The sequence below is a fragment of the Spinacia oleracea genome, chromosome 1, assembly GCF_020520425.1.
Source record: "Spinacia oleracea cultivar Varoflay chromosome 1, BTI_SOV_V1, whole genome shotgun sequence".
In the NCBI taxonomy this organism is placed as follows: Eukaryota; Viridiplantae; Streptophyta; class Magnoliopsida; order Caryophyllales; family Amaranthaceae; genus Spinacia; species Spinacia oleracea.
This window is the reverse complement of record NC_079487.1, coordinates 56,805,544-56,828,286: the sequence shown is the minus strand read 5'-3', so window position 1 is coordinate 56,828,286 and position 22,743 is coordinate 56,805,544. Positions and strand designations below refer to the sequence as shown.

At 38.1% G+C, this 22,743-nt stretch overlaps 1 protein-coding gene across 1 annotated transcript in view; it reads left to right on the top strand.

Moving 5' to 3' along the window:
- The window catches only part of LOC110774875 (ATP-dependent 6-phosphofructokinase 5, chloroplastic), a 33,122-nt gene extending 10,753 nt beyond the window's left edge, over positions 1 to 22,369 (top strand). Inside the window, exons 6-14 of the mRNA XM_021979468.2 lie at positions 496 to 591; positions 671 to 772; positions 906 to 980; positions 2,210 to 2,350; positions 2,476 to 2,592; positions 2,721 to 2,825; positions 19,132 to 19,212; positions 19,368 to 19,496; positions 21,851 to 22,369. Coding sequence (XP_021835160.1) covers positions 496 to 591; positions 671 to 772; positions 906 to 980; positions 2,210 to 2,350; positions 2,476 to 2,592; positions 2,721 to 2,825; positions 19,132 to 19,212; positions 19,368 to 19,496; positions 21,851 to 22,030 — 1,026 coding nt within the window. The 3' untranslated portion in view covers positions 22,031 to 22,369. The remainder of the gene's footprint in view (positions 1 to 495; positions 592 to 670; positions 773 to 905; positions 981 to 2,209; positions 2,351 to 2,475; positions 2,593 to 2,720; positions 2,826 to 19,131; positions 19,213 to 19,367; positions 19,497 to 21,850) is intronic.
- The last annotated feature ends 374 nt before the right edge of the window (positions 22,370 to 22,743 follow it).

The following is a 22,743-nucleotide window of genomic DNA, read 5'->3' as shown; positions in this document are numbered from 1 at the left end:
TATCCTCTGCCCTCAAATATATTTTATGTCGAATATGTTATGTCGTGTCTGTCTTTATGTTCACGTATGGAGCTAATTAAATTTCATAGATGTCACGAGTTTGCATTAGGGAGTTTCTTATTCTAGGAGATGGGGATGCAGATGAACATGACTAATACCTTTGGGTGAAGATTTGCATGATTTGTTACTTGGAAAGTGAGCTTTTCCTCAGCCATGTTCTACACAAGGAAAAGGATTCTTAATCGAAGAGTTGGAAATTTTAATCAGAAATGTATTACAATGGGCACGTGGCTCGTGCTTAGGTTCTTTTTCTCGTTTTGTTTGGTTCTGAATCTTTTTGTTCCTCAGCATTGTATACATTTGCTAATCTTTTCAAGATTTACATTTTTTCCATCCTAAAATCTTTGATTATACTCTTTTTTTCAACTTGTAATATTGTTTCTCCGTTGTTTATCAGAGCTACAGGGTTTTCATTTTTTTTTTTTACTTGTACAGATTTTTTTTACGCTAGAAAGATATGGTGTTCAAAAGATATTCGGTGTTAGATATGGCTTCCGTGGATTTTTTGACCCTGAATTACCTATGAAGAAGGTGAGGCTTACCTCCTCAGTCGGTTCTTCTAATTCTTTCAGTACTCCACTCTTTAAGTAATAGTTCAGAGAATTCTCAGCTTTCTCGCGAGCACGTCCAAGACATCAATCTTGAAGGTGGAAGTCTTTTGGGAACATCTCGTGGAGGTGCCAGTACGAGTGACATTGTTGATAGTATAGAGGTACTCAGATCCCTTCCGATTTATGTTTGGTTTGGTAATGCGAAGAGTTGACTGACTGTCAATCCTTCTCATTACTCCTTGGCTTAGAAAGAGTATGTTTAGGAATATGTAAGTAATTGTAGTTCATTTTCAGGCAAAGGAGATAGATATGGTTTTCATTCTTGGTGGGAATGGTACACATGCTGGAGCCAATGCGATACATAATGAGGTATGATTCAACTTGCTTAAAGAAATGCTTATTCAAAATCAAGATAGCTGTTAAACATAGACAAGCATATATGAATGTGGTTTGCATAGTGCTTCCTCTCTATGTAGTCAAGGTTCTGCAGCACTGGATGTTTCGACATTGTAGTGACTTATATCTATTTTGTGAACTCTAAATTTAGATCATAACCATAAGTCATGAATGGTGACCATGTTAATTCCTATAGAGCACAGTACTAGATACCTTGGAAAAATGAGCATGGCTTTGAAATGAGTAGAAACTAGTAGTGTAAGGGGGAAGTACAGCACTTACTAGTGATTGTATACTTTAAAAAACATATAACATAGTTGCAATACAACAACAGCAATGTCACATCCTCAATTCCTAAAAGGATGGGAATAATATGGGATTGACTATGCAAACCAAGATGGCAAGATCTCATCCACATGAATTGTTCTCATGAAACCAGTGGTGTTGTTCTTGACCTTATCAGTAACTACAATATGCCGTGAGTCAGAAAACTTTTCAATACTGCACTGCTCAACTTTACAAGCTTAGTGACGAGCGGAAATGGAGTGTAATTCCTTACTTTCATTTGCCTTGTAAGTTATAAATGAGCATAAGACTTTCCAAATACTTCTAAATATGAGAAGCTCGAGTAGAAAGCTTATGATCTGCAATAGAGCTTGAACCTTGAAGGCACTAACTCCAACAACCATAGGTTAACAGACGAGGTCCGCCAAAATTCAAAGGCGATGGACCTAACTACCTAAACTCAGCAAGGCATAAACAAAGATTGCAGTTTGCCTTTATCGATCTTGTACCAGGTTGTTCTGTTGACATCTTTGAATGGATCATCAACTTATAACTCGCAAGGGTGAGACAGAAAATTTTGGAACGCTGGTCTATGACATAGTTAGAAATATTTTGAAATGTGTATCAAATTTGTTTTACATAGCTGATTAAATTATTACAATCTGTGCATCTACCATGTTAGGCTTGATTGTCCTTTAAAGTCGCAGAAATATTAGGGATTGAAGCACTCTGGTAATGTTTTGATGGTGATCCTAGAAAATATCACCAATAAAACATAGTGTGTTTGTTGGTACTCTTCCTTTTTGTTCTGCAACTCTAGAGCAGAATCATGCATGACATTTCAGATAAAATTCAAGTTGCTGCACACTTGCATCTTTAACTAATTGATTCATTACCCCTAAAAATAATTAATGCAGTGCCGCAAGAGGAAAATGAAGGTATCAGTTATATGTGTACCAAAAACTATTGACAATGACATACTTTTGATGGATAAAACATTTGGATTTGATACAGCCGTGGAAGCAGCACAAAGAGCAATCAATTCTGCATATATTGAGGTCAGTAATGTTGGTAATTAACTGTCTTCTAGAGTTGAACGATTATTTTCTTTATAATGTGCTGCTTTCTATGAATTTTTTATGTTTTAATCATTGGAGTTTTATGTAAAATTTGGAATACCTAGGCACACAGTGCATACCATGGGATTGGCCTTGTGAAACTGATGGGAAGAAGTAGTGGTTTCATAGCCATGCATGCATCACTGGCAAGTGGCCAGGTTGATATTTGCCTAATTCCTGAGGTGAGTTGCAAGAATTTAATCCCTGTCTGGCTTTTGCCTTCTCCCTTTTAAACGCTGCTAATTATGAGGACTATTCATCTTCTAATATATGTGTGTTCTAGCTGAATGGTTTCTCAATGATATTGCAGGTCCCTTTTACTTTAGATGGACCCAATGGTGTCCTCTCGCACTTGGAGCATCTTATACGGACAAAAGGGGCAGCAGTGGTGTGTGTTGCTGAAGGTGCAGGACAAGTGAGTTTCTCAAAATGGTCCTGCCAAGTAAATTTTAGCTGTCATGATTTTTTAACTTTTTTTGGCTTCAACTAAGTCAAGAAAAACTTTTTTTCTTTGGATGTCTTATGTAGGGCGGGTTAGTATGGGTCGGGTACCTGAATCGATATCATTTTCGGACCGGGCATCCGATAGCTTATAACACTAAATTTGATATCAATGAACCGTTCGGGTATCCAAGGTACCCGATATGATATGAAATCTGAAAAGTTAGACATGATAATCAAATTATTATAATTAGCATTTAACACTGACTACCAATATTAGCACATGATTTCGACTACATTACTAATAAAATTACGGAGTACTATTTACTCAATTAGATTATTAACAGACTTCGTACTTTAGACTTTCGACAAAAATATTCATTTAAGCTGGGTGAAAAGAGTACGAATCATTATCGGGCACCCTTTACTTTTAAAATGATATCCATAACCGTACCCATATGTAGATATTCGGATCGGGTACCTAATTCGATTACCATATTGGTTTTGGCACCCACTTTCTCAGAACGAATATCGGCTTAGGTTTCGATTTTTTTGATAATTTTGCTCAACCGTAGTTCTAGCTTGTCATGGATCTTTTTGAGAGGTTACATATAGGGGTGTAAATGAGCCGAGTCGAGCCTAGTAACCTTACTCATGTTCATGTTTATTTAACTTAGGCGAGCTCGATCCGAGCTTTTAACCGAGCTCAAATTCTGTTCAAGCTCAGTTTTAGGAGATCATGTGTCCGTGAACGTTTTGTGAATGACTCAGTTATTAATCGAGCCGAGTTAATACACGAGCATTTTTTAAAATGAGTTTTGCGTCCGGTAAAACAGAATTTAGAGTTCTGTGCTTTGGGCTCCTCCATTTTCCTTTCCAATATCAAGCTTTGGAGATTTTCTAATTTTATCTAACTTTTTAAATAAAAGAAGGTTATCAAATATGAATATACGACACTTTATGCCATAATTTTGGTTCTCTGCAACCATGTGTTGGGATGTGCGCTAATTAAACAATTATAATTCTGTTTTTAACTTCTTTTTTTATTCTACTGTGTATGATAATGTTTGTTGGGAGGTTAAAAGTCAAAATATAATTTTTAATTTATAATAAAAGTAGGAAAAAATAATTCTAATAATCCAACCTTTGGTCTTTCTTCTTAAAAAAGTCCTACAATTTTATTAACTAATAATAATCCCTATTTTGAGAGTTTCTTTTTCAAATGGCCCCTAACCTGAGCTAACCCGTTCAACTGGTTCAACTGGTAAACTGAGCCATGCTTCTTATTTCTATTGCTCCTACTTATTTTAAAAAAAACCTAAAATAAAAAACAATAATCTCCTTCCCTCTCTCCCTCCCCTTAAATCTGGAACACCCATAATTGCAGCCACCATTGCAGCCCATTCCCGGACCTTCGACAACCTGCAAGGAATCCCTGCTCCTGTCTTACTGATCTGCTAACAGAATGTATGAGTTTTATAAATGATAACGCTTGAAGCTTACAATGTAAAATCACCAAGAGACATTCGAGAGGTCTCAGCTCTCCCACTTACCAAATACTCTCAAGATAATTCTACTGCTTCCCTTCCCTCTACTTTTATTTACAAACTTCCACATACGACAAAAAACATTTAAACAAAAAGTTACTCAGCCAGAGATAGCTGTTATGAGATAGTTGTTACAACAGGACAAACTTCTTTAAAGACTTAAGGGTTGCCTCCACTAGGTGAAGTGGTTCCATGTTCTACTGTGTGTTCCTGCGAGTGTATGTCTGCAGTGTGGGTGGAATAGGTGTAGGTATTACAATACTCCCTCGCAAGAAACTCACCTTTTCCTCAAGGTGGAAGGCTGGAAAACGATAAGCGATCATTCTAGCATCCTCCTACATAGCTTCGAACTCAGATAAGCCTTGCCACTTTAGTAACATTTCTAATACTGCTTTCCAATTCCTACGAACTGAACGCATCTGCAATAATTCACAACCAACTCAAGGTCAAAAGTGAGTTGATGCCCATGGCCTGTTTGAGCTGCGACACATGGACAAGGTGCACCTTGCAATCAAGTGGTAGATGCAGTTTGTAGGCCACTTTGCCCACCATTTGCATCACTGGGAAAGGCCCATGTATCGTGCAACCAGCTTCTCAAAAGGCCTCTTAGCCAATGACTTTTGTCAGAAGGATTAGAGTTTCAAGTAGACTAACGTACCTACCTCGAACTCCACCTCTCTCCTTTGGCGATTTTCCACCTATCATTCGCTTCTGTGATTTGAACAAGGTTAAGAGTAGCTCGACCAGCATTAAATCAAGTTTTCCTCAAAGCTCTCAACTCCTGTTTCACCATTATTAAATTTGACTATGGGGGAGGATCTCTGCCATAGACAACCTTGAATGGGGTAACTTTGGTGGCGTTATGCGGTGCTGAATTGTATGAATATTCCGCCCATGACTACCACTTGGACCATGTCTTGGACTGATCGGATGCAAAACATCGTAGGTACGCTTCTAGTACTTGTTCACCACTTCCGACTGCCCATCCGATTGAGGGTGATAAGTTGTACTTCATTCAAGAGAATTCCCTTGTAGTCTGAAAAGCTCCTTCCTAAAGATACTCAGGAAAATACGATCATGATCGGACACAATTGATGAAGGAAATCCATGTAATCGAACGATTTCCTTGATGAAAGTGTGCTACTGTTACGACAGTGAAGGGGTGGCGCAAGCCCAAAAAATGTGCAAACTTTGAGAGCCGGTCAACTACCACTAGGACTGTATTGATCCCTTTCGAAATCGGGAGCCCCTCTGTGAAATCCATGGAGATGTCTTCCCAAATACGAGAAGGAATAGGCAGCGGTTGAATTAATCTCGTGGGTCTTTTCTGTGATGTTTTGTTTCGTTGGCATACTTCACCATGCTTCACATAATCTGCCGCCACTTTACGCATTCCCGGCCAAAACCATTCTTGAGCTATTCGAAGGTAGGTCTTTACATCACCCCCGTGTCCCCCAGTTGCTACTACTGAATTGTGGTACTCAAAAAGCAAGCAGGGATGGTGGATGAGTTCTTGGGAAATGCGTACCTTCCCTTGTAGAGGAGTTTGCCTTCCACCACCTCAAACCCCTCCTTCATCCCTTGAATCAGCGTATCGGCGTTCACCTCTTGTTCGAAAACAGCCTAGTCCACCCTTTAGGACGAAATCGAAGCGCCTAACTCCACTTCGCCATGAGTCTTTCTTGATAACGCATGTGCCACACGGTTCTAAGAGGAGGATTAAGAGGGGGATTGGGATGCCGGAAAGCCGCCATGCCCTCTCCTAAAACTTGTTGAATGGTGCCTTCAAGGATGTCCACCCATCCTTCTACCCCTGACATATGCTGCCCCACTTACGGTATCCCAGTTTCCAACGTCTCAATCCTCTGGTTGTATGATTGCACCATGTTAGCTCCTTTTCTGATTCGTTACTGCTGTGATACCAATTGCATGGAATCCCTGCTCCCCAGTCTCACTTGCAAGGAATCCCTGTGTGCTCTCCTGTCTATCTCACTGATGTGCTAACAAAATGATATAGAGGAATGTTGTATGATTTTTATAAATGATAATGCTTGAAGCTTAATGTAAAATCACCAAGAGACATTCGAGAGGTCTTAGCTTTCCCACTTAACCAAATACTCTCAACTTCCCCCCCTTTTTATTTACAAACTTCCACATAAGACAAAAAGTAAAGCTAAGATAGCTGTTACAACGGGACAAACTTCTTTAAAGTCTTAAGGGATGCCTCCACTAGGTGAAGTGGTTTCATGTTCTGCTGTGGCTGCTTCTGTGTTCAGTTGCATTTGGTGCAGTGCTTGTCTCCTCTTCCCGCGAGCTATGTTACTCCGGCACTTCTTCTCGCGGTGGGTGTCGGTGTCGACACAACCCGACCCGTGACACGATACTCGACACGTCCAGGAAGGTGTCGACACCGGTGTCGGAAAAGGGTCCGTAATGAAGTGTCAGAATCGGGAAGATAAAAGAAAAGGAGTAAGAAAATTCAAAACTTGTCACGAAATCGAAACCCTACCTCTGGCAATTGAAGGTCAGAGAACGCGAGATAAGTAAAATATTGTTAGGGCTTTTTCTATAGAGGAAATAACGAATTAAATGCACTCTTCAATTTTGATTTTCATTGAAATTAACTTCTTGACGATAGCCATGGCTATGGCTTCCATCGTTCTTCTCTTGGTGGACTGGTGCATCTTTTTCTTTCTTTTCTTTTTTACCTTTTTTAAATAAATTAGGGTTGTGGGGAGTGGGAACAAACCCATGTGCATGATTCTAGTTTTCTGCAGCTTTTTCATCTTTTTCTTTTCTTTTCTTTTTTTGGATTTTTTGGATAAAACCACCTTTTAAAGTTCAACTTTTTGAAATAACCACGTTATATGTTTTTTTTTTTAAAAACCACCTTAAACTTACAAAGTTTAAGAAATCACCACCTTCTGTTAACTTCCGTCAAATGTTCCGTCAAATGTTCCGTTAACTTCCGAATTTTTGGTCGTTGGATGTGGGCCCCACTGACGGAACATTTGACGGAAGTTAACAGAAAGTGGTGATTTCTTAAACTTTGTAAGTTTAAGGTGGTTTTTTTTTTAAAAAAAACATATAAGGTGGTTATTTCAAAAAGTTGAACTTTAAAAGGTGGTTTTATCCAAAAAATCTTTTTTTTTTAATAAATTAGGGATATGGAAAGTGGGAACATACCCACGTGACTGATTCTGGTTTTCTTTCTAAAACAAACTCACGTGCCTGATTAATACGCACCCCTCCGATTTAATTTTTTTTCCTGATTTTTTTATGTTTCGAGACCTTTCAACTTCTAAGTATTTATTTATGTAGAAATTTATGTTGTTAAATTTTGCATTTGGATATTGAGTAAATTTTATTAATATTTTAGTCTTTAATTTTTTTAATAAGCTATTTATTTTTATAAAAAGTGTCGCGTTTTATTACCCGACACTTTGTATAGGAGACGTGTCTAAAACAAGTCAAGACACTCCTTTGACCGTGTCGGAGTGTCTGCAAATTTTTGAATCGGAGTGTCACATACTCCGACACCTTGTCGGACACGACACCGACACTCGTGTCTGATCAATGTATAAAAAGGCTCAAGGCGCAACAAGGCGATTTGGAGTTCCCAGCGCCTCGAGGCGCGCCTCATTGAAGTGAGGCGCCCTAATAAAAAGTGAAAAAAAAGAGTGAAAAAATGGTGTGTCTCTTGGTCGGTGCGCCTTTTTTGCGTCTTTTTGCGCCTCAAAGTGCGCCTTTTTGCGCCTTAGGTGCGCCTCATTGAAGTCGCCTCGCCTAGACAATAAAAGGCGCTGGCTCCAATCGCCTTGCGCCTCAGAGCCTAGGCGCGCCTTTTTATACACTGTGTCTGAGTAACATAGCCCGCGAGTGTACGTCTGCAGTGTGAGTGGAATAGGTGGAGGTGTTGCACAACCACCTAACCTACCAACCTCCATACTAAGCCATTGCTCCTAATTATTTTAAAATACTAAAATAAAATACAATAATCTTCTTCTCTGTCTTCCTCCCCGTAAATCTTGAACACACATCATTACGACCACCATGGAAACCAATTCCCGAACCTCCGAGAACCACATACCATCTTCATACACAGCCAAACCAACACCTGATCTTGTCCTTAATTCCTTATGCCCGCCATTTTCGTAACTCGACCAATCAACAATGTCGCCTACCCCTTTCACAAGCTATTTTCGGCAACCCAATCCCACTCCTCCGGCTCTTTTCTTCTCTCCCTTTTCCAATACTCTTCAATTAATTGATTCAAATCCAGCTGTCCATTCCAAAATATTCACCAGAAAAATTTGACTTACATTTTGCTTATTTGAGTTGCCCTTCAATTGATTGATTCAAAATCCAGTTGTTCTATGAGTACCCATTTCAATCTTTAGAGCTTATTCTCGCTAAAGTAGATTAATGAAGATTTGATTGAGTTTACATATACTCCGTAACTTTTAATTGATTATTATTATTATTATTATTATTATTATTATTATTATTATTATTATTATTATTATTATTATTTTTTTTTTCTGTAAAAGGGATTTTTGGTTTTAAGTAATTAAAATGGAATAGTTATGGATTGTTGTGGTATTTGGCAATGTTGTTTAGTGGTGGGGGCCTGGTTTTGGCCTGCAACAAAGATGCTGTAATATGGAAGACGATGAACCGAGATCTTGGAGGGATAATACTCTTTAAAAAGAATATTATTCCTTCCGTACCAAATTAGTTATTAAACTTACCTTTGCACAAACTTTTAGGTGATAAGTGGTTGTTTGATTATCAATTGTTATTTTATTGAAAAAGTAGATGTGATAGGAGTTAGTGGGACATTTTTTTAATTGAATGAGAGAGGGTGTGGGGACCAAAAAAATTAGTGGAAAGAGAGGGATAATATAATAATTGTGGGGTCATTCCTAATTTAAAAGTGTAACAACTAATCTGAGACGGACGAAAAAGGAAAGTGTAATAACTAATTTGGGACGGAGGGAATACTTGTTATACAGGATGAAGGTCCCAAGGGACCGATTTGAGAAGGTAATCCACCAAAGTTCGGATTATTTGTAATTACCTGGAAGGTGGGATTGTTTTAGGACAACCGTCCAATGGTTGAATTATTAGAATTTATTTTTCCCAGATAACATACTTTATAGACGGGCTTGTTCATGACCATAAATAAACAAGTTGTTCATGAACTTTAATGAACGAGTATACATATGTTCATGTTCAAGCTCGTGCATTAAATGAGCTTCAAAAGTTGATCAAGCTCGACTCGTTTATTAAGAAAACAAACATGAACGAGCTTTAGCCGAAACTGAGCCCGAGTAGTATATTAAAATTCTCGTCTCATTGACATCCCTAGTTGCTGATCCAAAATGGTTGGACATAAATCTTACAAATGAGTTCTAAGGAACAACGCATGTTAAGTATGGAGTATTATTTTCCAATCCCCGACCTTCCAAGTCCCAAACATGCATTGGCCGGACCAAACACGTGCTATAGTAACAAATTCCCCTTTTAATCACCCTTTTTTTTCAATTTACATTATCTTACCATAAAGATGATTAAAACCCCAAAATCTCAGCTAGAAACTCCAATACAGCCTTAATGGTTAATTTTAATATTATCTTTAAAATGAAACAAGATCCATAGTGGTCTAGGATCTTTCCTTTCAATAGTTTACCGAAACTAATGGCTTAATGGACAAAGGAAAAATAATTCCTTCTTGAGTCCTCCTCACATATGGGGCTGCTCATCTATCATCTTACATTGAAAATATTTATTGAATAGAATCTAACATTATCCCAAATGACTATATTTTTCCATGCAAAACATGGGTCAAAGGGGAATATGTGAATAGTGTTAAATACAAAGCGTGTAAATTATAAAAAAAAAGGAGTGTATTACTTTGTATCTCTTCTTGAACCAGTGTTACATAATTCCCTAATCTCCCTGCGAATTGCGATCCGAAAAGAGCGAATTATGGTCGGCTTTCGCCTATATTTGTCCCATTTTGGGCGAACCGGGAATTGAAAAAGCAAATTATGTTACACTGACCTGAACCCTTATGGAACTATAAATTATACTCCATGCATTCCTACTTCCCATTTATCTCTGGTATGCATATTTAGGAGAGAATTGTGGTGAGGTTTTGTTGATTAAAAGTGAATGTAAACAAAAAGAAGATATGTGTGTAATATATCATATATGTATGTTATGTATGTATGTTTGTTTGTATGTATGTATGTATGTATGTATGTATGTATGTATGTATGTATGTATGTTTGTATGTATGTATGTATGTATGTATGTATGTATGTATGTGTGTGTGTGTGTGTGTGTATGTATATATATATGTGTGTGTTTTTTTTTTTTTTTTTTTTTTTTTACAAGGTAAGAAGAAAAGGAAAAGCACTAGGAGACCCTCCTCACGAGGGGCACTCCTAATGCATCAGAAGAAATGATGGGAAATAAACTAGAGTTATTACAAATATCAATATCTAATCTAGTAGAAACCAGATGACCAACATTAGCAATCCAATCTGCAGCTCTATTTGCTTCTCTGTAGACATGTCTGATTTTCCAATTGCAGAAAGAATTCAGGAGAATCCGAATATCAGTAATAATGTGATCAATTTGCCAGGGAGAGGACCACGTACCAAGCACCGCATTTATTACTAAGAGGTTATCACCTTCGATGTGGAGGTTAGAAATACCCATATCACGCGCAAGGACGATGCCAAGGTGGAGAGCTGTGGCTTCTGCGACGAACGATGAAGTAGAACCTAGATTGTAAGCACAAGCTTTGTGAGGTTGACCATTGGAGTTGCGGATGATTACTCCTGCTGCTGCTGAATTATGATGAACCGAACCGTCGAAGTTGAGTTTGAAGAAGTTAGGAGGAGGGGCCTCCCATGCTACTGAGATGAGGTGGTGGTTAGAGGGAGGGTGAGAACGGGGTTGCCTGATAGGCTCCCCCAAAGAAAGAAAAGAGTCTATACGGGTTCTGTAGTCCCATTCCATAAACGTGTGACGAGCGCGATGATAAATTCGAAAGACATCAAACTTTTCATTACGGAAAATTGTGGCATTGCGTTCTTTCCAGAGACTCCAAATGAGGAAAATGAACTTCCTAAGTGCGGTCTTGTGCGTTTGATAGTTTTTAAAAGCTTCGTCAATTGAAGTAACAGAGACAGGGGCATCCAGCCAATGTTTGGTTAGAGAAAGAGTCCACAATTTCTTTGTCTTAGGGCAAGAGAGAAATAGATGGTCAATTGTCTCAATACGGGTGTCACAAAGAGCACAAGTATTGAAGGGTATTATATGTCGTTTAAATAGGGTGTTCCGTACACTTAAGCTGTTATGAATGACTTGCCATAGAAAGATTTGAATTTTTGGTGGTACATCCACTTTCCAAATCCATTTTCCCTTCCAAGTTGATTTGTCGGGGTTTATTCCATGAGCTAACCAAGTTGCCGATTTAACAGTAAAGGTCCCTGAAGAGTTTAGACCCCACACCGGAGTGTCGGTCATTGGTGAAGTTGGGAGGGGAATCCCAGCTATTATCTTGACATGGTTGTCCGAAAGAATGTTTTTAAGCTTCTCTAAATCCCATTTTCCCCCAGGAAGAATATAATCCGAAACTTTTTCATTAATGTTTACTTGAGTGGGGCTGGTACCAAGTAATTCAATAAGGCTACAATGACACGTCCAATTGTCTAACCAGAAAAGAATATCTCGACCATCCCCTATTTTCCAACGAATTCCTTTTCTTAAGAGTTCCCTTTGAGATAATATCTTTCTCCAAATGAAAGAATCTTTCGACTTTGAATTATAGTCGAAGAAAGTTGAATCAGTCAGGTATTTATTTCGAATGATTTTTACCCAAAAATTGTTTGGGTCAGAAAGGATTTTCCATCCTAATTTGGCTATAAAAGCTTGATTAAGGGGCATAGTTCTCCTAAGGCCAAGCCCTCCCAGCTTCTTAGGTTGGCATATTGTTTTCCAGGCAATTAAGGGGATACTATTCTTTTCTTTAGTTTGTCTCCAGAAAAAGTTCTTGTGGATTGTATCCAAATTAGAAGCAATGCTCGTCGGTATCATCGAGGATGAACAAATATAAGAGGGGAGAGCTTCAAGGTTGCTTTGAATAAGTGTGTGTCGACCTGCCTTCGATAAAAAACCTGATTCCCAATGTTGGATTCTTTGTTCCGTTTTTTCAATAATATTGGTACAATCTTGCTTCTTTGGATAGTATGAGCTGAAACTCATTCCTAAATACCGTCCCAGGCTAATTTTTGGGGCCATGTTAAAATGACTAGCTAAAGAGTGACGTTTAGAATTTGATACATTTTTTGAAAAAATTATTGAAGACTTATGGAAATTAACTAGTTGTCCCGAGTCTTTACAAAAGTCGTCAATCAAAGCTTTTAACTTTTGACACGAAGAAGCAGTAGCTTTACAAAAGACTAAACTATCATCAGCAAATAAAAGGCATGGGATATTAAAAGAGCGGGGGCAAATTTTGAAACCTATTCCTGCCTTTGGTTTAAGGCTCTCAATGGCTAGTTTACGAATAAGGACCTCCATACATAAAATAAATAGGTAAGGGGAGAGGGGATCCCCTTGTCGAAGTCCACGAGACGGTCTAAACCACTCAGTTGATGTACCATTAATTTTTAGGGATGATGAGACTTTTGTAACACATTCGTGTACCCAATCTATCCATTTTTGTGGAAAACCAAAGGCTTTAAGGCATTCCCAGAGGAAATCCCATTCCATTCTATCGTATGCCTTTTCCATATCAAGTTTGAGAGCACACCAACCAGTTTTATTTTTCGAATTTTGGAAAGTATTTACTATAAGCAGGTTATCATGGATCGATCTATCTGGAGTAAAAGCATTTTGGAGCGGGCTTACTTTATTTGTTAGAATTGGACATAAGCGATTGACTAAAATTTTTGAGATTGCTTTATAAATCGTATTGACTAAACTGATTGGTCGGAAGTGATTAGGGGTTTCTAGCATCTCAGTCTTGGGAATCAATGTGATAAGAGTGTGGTTTAGAGAGAGAGGTAGACGACCATGGTGAAAGAAACTATTAATGGCTAAACATACATCTTTCTCACTAATTGACCAGTACGAATGGAGAAACTTCGCTCCAAAACCATCTGATCCAGGGGCTTTATGAGGGTTCATATCAAAAAATGCATTTTTAATTTCTTCATTAGTAACTTGGGCTAGGAGCATGTTGTGGTCTTCCGGTTGAACAATGGGTTCAACAAAAGAAATGTCAATTTGTCTTGGGTTGGTATGATCGGATTTAAATCTAGCTTTAAAAGAACGAATTAGGAGATTTTTAACTTCATCTTTCTCGTTGTGCCAAATATCATTCTCATCTCTTAATCTATAGATAGTTGTACTAGCTATTTTCTTTTTCATTCTATGATGAAAAAATCTAGAGCTTCTGTCTCCTTGAGTTAGCCACTTTTTCCGACTAATAGTCCCCCAAGTCTTTTGGCCAAATAGGAGAATCTTCTCCCTTTGTCTAATCATTCGATTAATATGGCTAACTAAGATTGGATTGAAAGGTTGCACTCGAAGGCTATTTTCTAGTTTGATATTTTCTTCATTGGCAATTAGCTTATTGTTATTGTTGCCATATCTTTTTTTTGCCCACTCTTTAAGATGGTGTTTAATTCTTATTAGTTTTTGTTGAATCCTAAAAAATCGAGAACCTGTAATAGGTGTTGGCCAGACGTTCTTAACTATTAAGTGAGACTGATCCTCTAACGTCCAAAGGTTTTGGAAGCTAAACAGTTTTGGATCATAGTTATTATTCTTAAAATGCGAGTCATAAAGAAGGGGGGCATGGTCAGAAACAGTGAAAGTTCCATACGAAGAAGTGCTATTAGAAAAGGAATTAAAGAAATCTAGGCTTCCTAAAGCTCTATCAAGGCGTTCATAGATGATATTATTACCATGACATTGTTTCCAAGAGAAAGCATTTTGTAAACATGGAATATCAATAGCATTAGTTTGTGCCAAAAAGTGGGGTAAACGATTTAGTTGATTATTCGAAAGAGGGAGACCACCTAGTTTATCATTATGGGTGAGCATTTCATTAAAATCTCCTACTAATAACCACGGAGTCTGCACATCATGGAATAAAAACTCGGCCGTTCCGTTACGTAACGGCCGTTCTGTAACCTATTTTGGATTTTCCGTTACGCGAAAACCCGTTACGTTACAGTTTGACAAAAATCACATCTTTCTCCCCGCGACGTCCGTTACATAACGGTGACTCGCCGCGTTAGACGTTTTTTTCCCCGTTACACCGTTCTTTTACATAAATTGACCAAAAGTATTTTTGTAATTAGTTATGTAGTTTATGAAACATGATATTTCTAGTGCTTATTTGTTCACATAATATAATAGTCACTAATATTAAGATAGATTTGGTTATATTGTCTTGATATAATATTTTTTAGACTAAAAATGTAATAATAAGGCTTAGACATGCTAATGTGGTTTTTTTCAAAAAATTCACACCGCGTTAGCCGTGATCCGTTTTATTCTTCCGTTACAAGCGGTTTCCGCGACAACGCGACCGTTACCGCGAACGCGACCGCATCCGCGTATTTTTTCTAGGCTGCACATTCTTATAGAAATTTTCAAGATATACCCAAAACGGATCCTTATCTGCTTCCTGAGCTGGGCAGTAAACCCCAGAAATAAGGAAATCTTTATTTAAAGGCTTATAATTGATAAGTAAATGGGCACACCTATCATTTAAGTCAAGACTTTTAATCATAACATCATTGTTGTTCCAACATACCCAAATCTCACCGGTGTGATTAACAGGTTCAATAATGTGTTTGTTATCAAAATGTAGAGCATTTAAAATCTTCTTACTGTTTGCATGGTTGGTTAAAGTTTCAAAAACAAAAATGATATCTGGCTTATACTTATACTTTAAGTGCACCAATTCTGCAAGAGCTGAGGGCTTTTTCCCACCATGAATGTTCCAACTTAGGACTCTCATCTATTACTTAAAATTTAACGATTGGTGCACACAAGTGCCACCCATGATCCACAGCGAGTGTCTCGCACTCGATTCCAAGGGGTTGATTCAACCCATTCCACAACATAAATCAGAGTAATACATCTAAAGAAATACAGTAATATGAATATGAATAAAACAGATGTAAGAGTGAAAACTACAGGAGAGAAAGAGAAATCTTGTTGAGTAGGAGCATATTGGCTCTTCCTCATAGTCCATCTGCCCGGGGGAAGGGCTACCGTACTTTGAAATTGTATCTTGCACAGAAAAGAAAAAATGTTAAGCATATCTGTAATATTCATTATCAAATTAAAAGGGGTCATATTGTATAAACAGCAAGCCCAATTAGAGGAGTAAGTACAATTCATGGAGTTCAAGAGACAAGTACAAATGAAGGGACGAACGCAAAGAACCTCAGGTTCGGGATAGACCTTAACATTAAACTGGAAAAAATACGGGTTCCAAATTCGTAACTTAGTTATCAAATTTTCCATTATCTGCTGCCATAACCAACTAATATGAGGATTGGAGATGGAGAGAGCATGAACCCAACTAACATTACTCACCAAAGACCAGATGCAAAGAGATAGCCAAATGATATTAGGTATGACTAAGAAAAAGTTAATGAAACATAACAGACAGTTCAAAATGCATAGGAGAAACTCATTAGGAGAAAAGATAAAATATACAAGGAGGAAGAACAGTAACACAAGGGCATAAAGTAAACTAAATTGATTCATACTTAGCATAGCAAAATGTTTACAAAAGGAGAAAACAACCACAATATTAGCAGTGAGAGCAAGGCTGTTTCTCTTGGCCAAAATACTACAAGTACAAGAAAAGAAAATGGAAAAAGCTAATAAAATAAAAAGAGACAAGGAGCAGCATCTTAAGCTAGGAAGAACACACGAACTTAGGTACAATATCATGGAGTAGCAATGTAGGGAGATGGGGAAGAGCTACCCTCATCTCTCTTTCTCCTCTTAGGAAATTCAGCCGGATCTTCAATTGTATGCAACAAGGACATCTCCGCATCAAAGCCTATGTCAGGATTATGATGGATTACCCCCAAAGAAGAGAAAAAAGCATCATCCATATCATCTCCCTCATTATCAGCCACCAGACCAGAAATAGATGGAGCAACAACATTAGGTGGGTTAAGGGTTATTTGTTGACCCGAAGTAACTTGGAAATCTCCCAAGGTTGCAAAGGCATTAGAGACCGGGACAATAGCATCGGAGTTAACATGAGAGATCGGAGAGACTTGAACAACACCTATGGGGGAAGAGGAATCAGTGTTACCATTCCTACTCGGGTTATGGGCACGATGGTGATTGTTGAAAGGACCACGCCTCCCCCTACCTCTTCCATAAAAGAAAGCTCTACCCTTCCTCCGAGGTTTTACAAAAATCCAATCATTTTCCTGAGGTGCAGAATTTTCAGCATTGGACCCTAACGTGCTAGCTTCAAACTGTGCTACAACAAGCTCAAGACATGGGGAGGGCTTTTTCGGGCAGGCACTTAGGGTATGGTCTTTTTTTCCACAAAGGGGGCAAACTTCATGAACTCCCTCATAGGAAAGGAAAAAATCAAGTTTCCTAGATTCACCCAAGATGGTTAAAGTGCATGGAACAGGCTTGGTAATATCAATATTTAAACAAACACGAGCAAATTGAGCTTTGTCATCATTTTGAAGGGTGTATTTGTCTAGCTTTATAAGTTTACCTATGCCCTTAGTTAACTCAGCCAGATGGTCCCATGTCCAGTACTCATTAGGTAAAAAGGGGATTTTAATCCATTGATCAACATGGGTTATATCATTTTCAAAAGGCAAAAAATCTGGTTTCCAAGGGTGAAGGACAACATTAAGCCCCTGAACAAACCAAGGCCTATTTTCCCAAACTCCAGTTTTATCTATAGGATTGGTGAAAGTGATCATAAACCAGCCATTGTTAGTGTATCTAAAAGAGACCTCACCTTTGATAAAACTCCAATCCCGGCGCAACCTGGAAGAGATAGCTGCAGAGGGGATGAAGTCACCCCAAACTTTAGCAAGGAGGACAGTGGACTTGAGGTTGTCTATTTCAGCTGAGGAGACCTTTGGAGCTTTGTCCTTCACGCTAGGTTGAACTGGATTTTGGAATTGTCTGTGGAGGAGGACATGGACCATCTGTAGCAGCGGGATCGGAAGGAAGACCAGAATTGTTACTTCCCACAAGTTGTTTCGGATTTGAGGGGTTGGAGTGGGAAGAGGTGTCACTATGATAGCTATCCAAACTATCACTTCCATATTCATCAGACCCAAGTTGGGAAGGAGAAACGGGAGAAGCAGGGTGTTGTTTTGTAAGAGCGTTGGCATAGCTTTTGGAAGAGGTGAACTCAGACATTAAAGAGGGAAACAAGCAGGCAAGGAAGGAAGTAAAGTATAAGGTTGAAGGCAGAACGGAGTTTAGTAAGATTGCAAACTTGGAGTGAAAACTGACTTCAAAAACTAGGTATATATACTCCACAAAAACCCATCCCCACGCAAAAATTTGAGTAAAAAATAAGCACACATGGGAGAGGGGGAACCAATTCAAATTCCAGGAAGGATCTAGAAAAGTAATTAAACACCTCAGCATGCACATAGAGAAAAGAGGAGTCCAATTAAGACAAACATAAAACATTAAAACGGAATCTAAATCGACTGAAATAAGAGATATAGACTTCCCTGTAGCGTGTGGAGATGAGAAAAACTCAGCAGAGATGTTCCCAAAGCTTGTAAAGAATGCAAATCGATTTTCTTGAAACGCCCCAAAATAATAATCATCACAGCTACAAAAAGATTAAACTTGAGTAGAGCTGGAAAAACCTTTTCCTTAATCCCGAGCAAATTAAACTTTGGACCACTCGCCATCAACGATATCTCATAATTATGAATACGGTAGCTTTTGGGTTTCCCAGAAAGTGTATTAGCTTTTTGGATGAAGGGATTACACAACTTTAATTGACCAATAACAAGAAGCGGTGAGTTATTATTACTGAAAAAATCCCAAAGAGGCAAAAAATTAGCAAGGTGGTTGATAGATCTACTAGTGTTCTTGAGGAGGTGAAGCGACGGACTTATCAAAGATCTAGTTTTTGTGAGGTGTGGCGGAGAAGTTTCATGGGATGGGTTCACTTTTTTCTTTTTCTTTCTCTTTCTCTCTCTAAGTTTTCCTTTGCCTCTCATGACTCTTAGTTCGTTACACTATCGGTTCATATGTATGTGTTTGTGTGTGTGTGTGTGTGTGTATGTATGTAGGTGTGTATGTATATGTGTGTGTATGTATGTATATATGTATAATGTATTTTTGTATCTGGTTGTCACTGTTGAATTTGTTACAGAGATCTCTTCTATAAATGTAAAACAGGTGCGACAATAGCTAATCTAAAGGGGTGGGGAATCGAACCATTGCCACGTTATATGTCACTGCCCACTTCTACCGATCTGATTAACGGAACAGAAATTTTCTTTTGAATCAATGATGAAAATTTTGTGTTCATAAAGAAGTTTCTCCAGCTATTTTATACATTTTCTCTAACCAGAATCTCCTTCAGCTTGTTGAGTATGGCAAATATTTTTCTCTAAAACTGTAACTAAATGTATTTATTCCACTATCAATGGCCATATTTGAATGCAGGAACTGTTGGCTGCACCAGATTTGAAAGACTTATCTGGAAATGCTGTTCTTGGAGATATTGGAGTACATTTTAAGAATCAGGTATCCTGAGCATGTGGTTACCGAGTGCTTAGTATTTTGTCGTCTTCTCTGTTCTGTTCTTCATTTCTCTTTGGGGTAAAGGCTCTAAGTCTCTTGTTCTCCTTGTCAATGTACTCAATAATACCATGACATGAGAAATGTGATCAATTCAACAGATAAAAAGCTATTTCAACGAGAAGGGTATTCATGCTGATGTCAAATACATTGACCCCACCTACATGGTCCGGTCAGTACGTGCAAACGCTTCTGACGCCATATTGTGCACTGTTCTTGGCCAAAATGCTGTGAGTTTTTTTTTTCCTCTGATGTATTAATAGTATGTCTAATAATAGATGTTATGGAAAAGCCAAGATTTTAAGGCGATGGCTTGTTGTATCACACAAACAATTTATACTGTACAATGTTGGGAAAAAAGTCCTTTATCTCCTGCGAGACTACAAGCTTTTTTTTTGTTTGGTCAATTAAAATTCATTTCAATCAAACATCTCATACCATCTAATAGGACTGAGGGGAAGGGAAAACCCCTCCCACCCCCTCCAACCATCACCACCACCACCATCTATACTACCCCCTGGCCAAACAAAAAAGTGGAAAGTCAAGATATCTATGTAGTGAAGGAAAGAGGAGAAGCTATGAATCAAAACCTTCTTTCTACTCAAAACTTGTCAGAAATCACCGGTTCTGTAGCCTACCAAGCAATACAGCCACATCATGAACCTGTGTTTGAAAGGGTAAACCTAGATCTACAATTAATCCTATGGTACGGATCCCTAGGATTCCAAATCTATTTACACAGTTTCCGTTTAATCCCAGTCTTATTAAAAAAGGATAAGTCTTTTTTATGCTGTATTTAAGGCACACCGTCCAACTATCGCCTTGTAGTGCCAATCTCTGATCATTTTTACACTTACAAATGCATTCCCAATCCCAACTTGTAGACCTAGGAGCCTTGTAATCAATCCACTCCCTGTGCTTGATATAAACCCTATGCACCAACATTACTATCTGCTTTTCTTGCAACTTCTCACACTTGCTTTCCTAGAACTGCCTTATTTTCGGTAGAACCACATTTCTTATCCCCAGACCTCCATAATGTTTTAGGCCTATACAATTATTACACCTTACGTAACCTGGTTTTGAGCTACTGCGCTGTCCTGTCCGGCAGAAAAGATCTATAGACGGAGTTTAAATTTTCTTCAAGACACTATTAGGTAGATTCTTTTGTTCTTTTGGCGGTGGGATGTAATGGACTAAATCAAAATGGCTCTTAAAACCTCTTCGCTTCCTTTCTAAGAAGTAGGAGATGGTCGTCCCGTTGTCGTCCCGTTATCGCTTTTGGGTCAATTGGAAACAACCTCTCTGCAATTGCAGGGGTAAGGTTGCGTACACCCGACCCCCCCTTACCCCGCTTCTTGCGGGAGCCTCTTTGAGGCACTGGGGTAATGATAATGATAATGATGACACTATTAGGTAGAACGAAAATCTGAGCCCAATAAACATTGATGCTCATAAGGACAGATTTACCAGATGCAAGCGGCCAAGCGCTCTATAAAAGACAAGTGTCTAGAACCCCAGACTTTGATTCTAGCAGACATTTTCTATTAGCTTTTCACAATCTGCAGCAAACAACGTTTTCGCAGTTACAGGGACCCAGACCCCCAATATCTGAATGGCAATGGCCCAACCTTGAAAGCTTGAACCATACTGCATTGCAATTCCATGCAACTCACCTGCTTTCATACCACAGCCATAAAATGCCGACTTCTCTCTGTTTGCATAAAATCCAGTGATACTAGCAAGCAAGTTTTTATTTTGCTGGTGTCCTTTGCACAAGCTCCTTTGTTTTTTGGGTGTGACTGAGGGAGAAGGGTTGCACTCGTTGGTGCCAGAAGCTGGGACCAAAGTTTTAATTTTGTCAAATGTATATTCAAAATGCTGTTATCCAAACCTCCTTGTTCCTGTCCTCTAAAACTCAGATAGTAGATAAATAGTGATCAGACCCCTGTTAAGAGCTCCAACACACTGATCCTCCGATATATCCCTGCTTTATTCATTTTGGGCATAATATTTTCTTAAAGCACTTTTTGGATATGTTCTTGGAAAAAATATGGAAGAACTTGACCTATCAGTTTAGATTCTTCTAACGATATTAAATCTTAAAACTTTTAAATTTTTTAAGTAATCTAGAAATGTCTGCTTCAACTTTTCCAAAAGAAGTTCTACTTTCCAATTACGAGTTTACTTTTAACTTTTGCTTAAATCCTTTTCCCTTTGAAGAGCATGTCTAGCACAGGACGGGTGCATATTAAGAGTTGGATAGTTTTTCATAGGATATCGGGTGAATTTCATTAAAGAAACTTTAACAAGGTTAGATGTTCTGCTATAGAATGAGGTAAATTTTTTACAAGATTAGGGAATACCAAGCCATCGTATGGGCTGTATATATCCGTTTGGTGTGTACTCAGTGCTGACTTGGATCTTTGAGTGAGGAAATTTGGTGTGTACTCAGTGCTGTGTATCTAGAGTGTCCTGGCCTCCATAAAAAAAATACTAGTATTAAGAAATAAACAAACTCAAGTCCTGTATTTGAAAACTATTAAGATAACAACAAATTGAAGTTGTAATACTGTATTTGCAGGTTCACGGTGCCTTTGCAGGATATAGCGGAATCACAATGGGAATTTGTAATACGCATTATGTTTTTCTTCCAATCACAGAAGTGATCCATACTCCTAGAGCTGTGAATCCGAACAGTCGAATGTGGCATAGATGTCTTACCTCCACGGGTCAACCAGACTTCTCACCCAGGAATTGTTGATCTTTCCGTCATACGTCGATAAACCTATACTCCATACTTTCTATTATAGGTGATTTTGATGAATTCTAATGTGCCATGGCTGCAAGAATATCAATATCTTTTCGTAAAAACGAGTATAATGGTGCAAACGAGTAGGTAATACATTGATTTTTTGAGGTTATTCTACTAGGTTTGAAGAATAATCTTACTTGATTTAACCTGCAGTAACTGCAGAAAATTGGTTAATGTAGTCTCCCTTTCAAGGATTATTCTTGTGTGGATCTGGTCTACAATAATATGGCCAACAATTTATTCCAGCACCTCTTTACATATATACGGAGTAGTGACTTTTATTGTTCACATATAGTGTCTATAATAAATTAAACACCAACTTCCTTAGATATATTAACAATTTTTTGAATCAAAGTAATCCTATGTTTTAAAAAGAGATACGTGACTTAAAGTTACATGATTCAAGCACATGTACTGACCACCTATTTGATGTTTTTTTCATAATAATTCTAACAAGCACTTCAAAATAAATTAAAATCAAGTTATTGACTTTTTTAGGCACGGTCCACAATAAATTTAGTGTGGACCAGGTCCATTTAAGAATTTGGCCCTTTCAAACAATATTGTTAATAAATTTTATGTTAATGCCATCAAATTAAATTTTCAAGTGATTGTCTCATTTGGATGGCCACATATAAAATATTTCATCAGCCACTAAAACA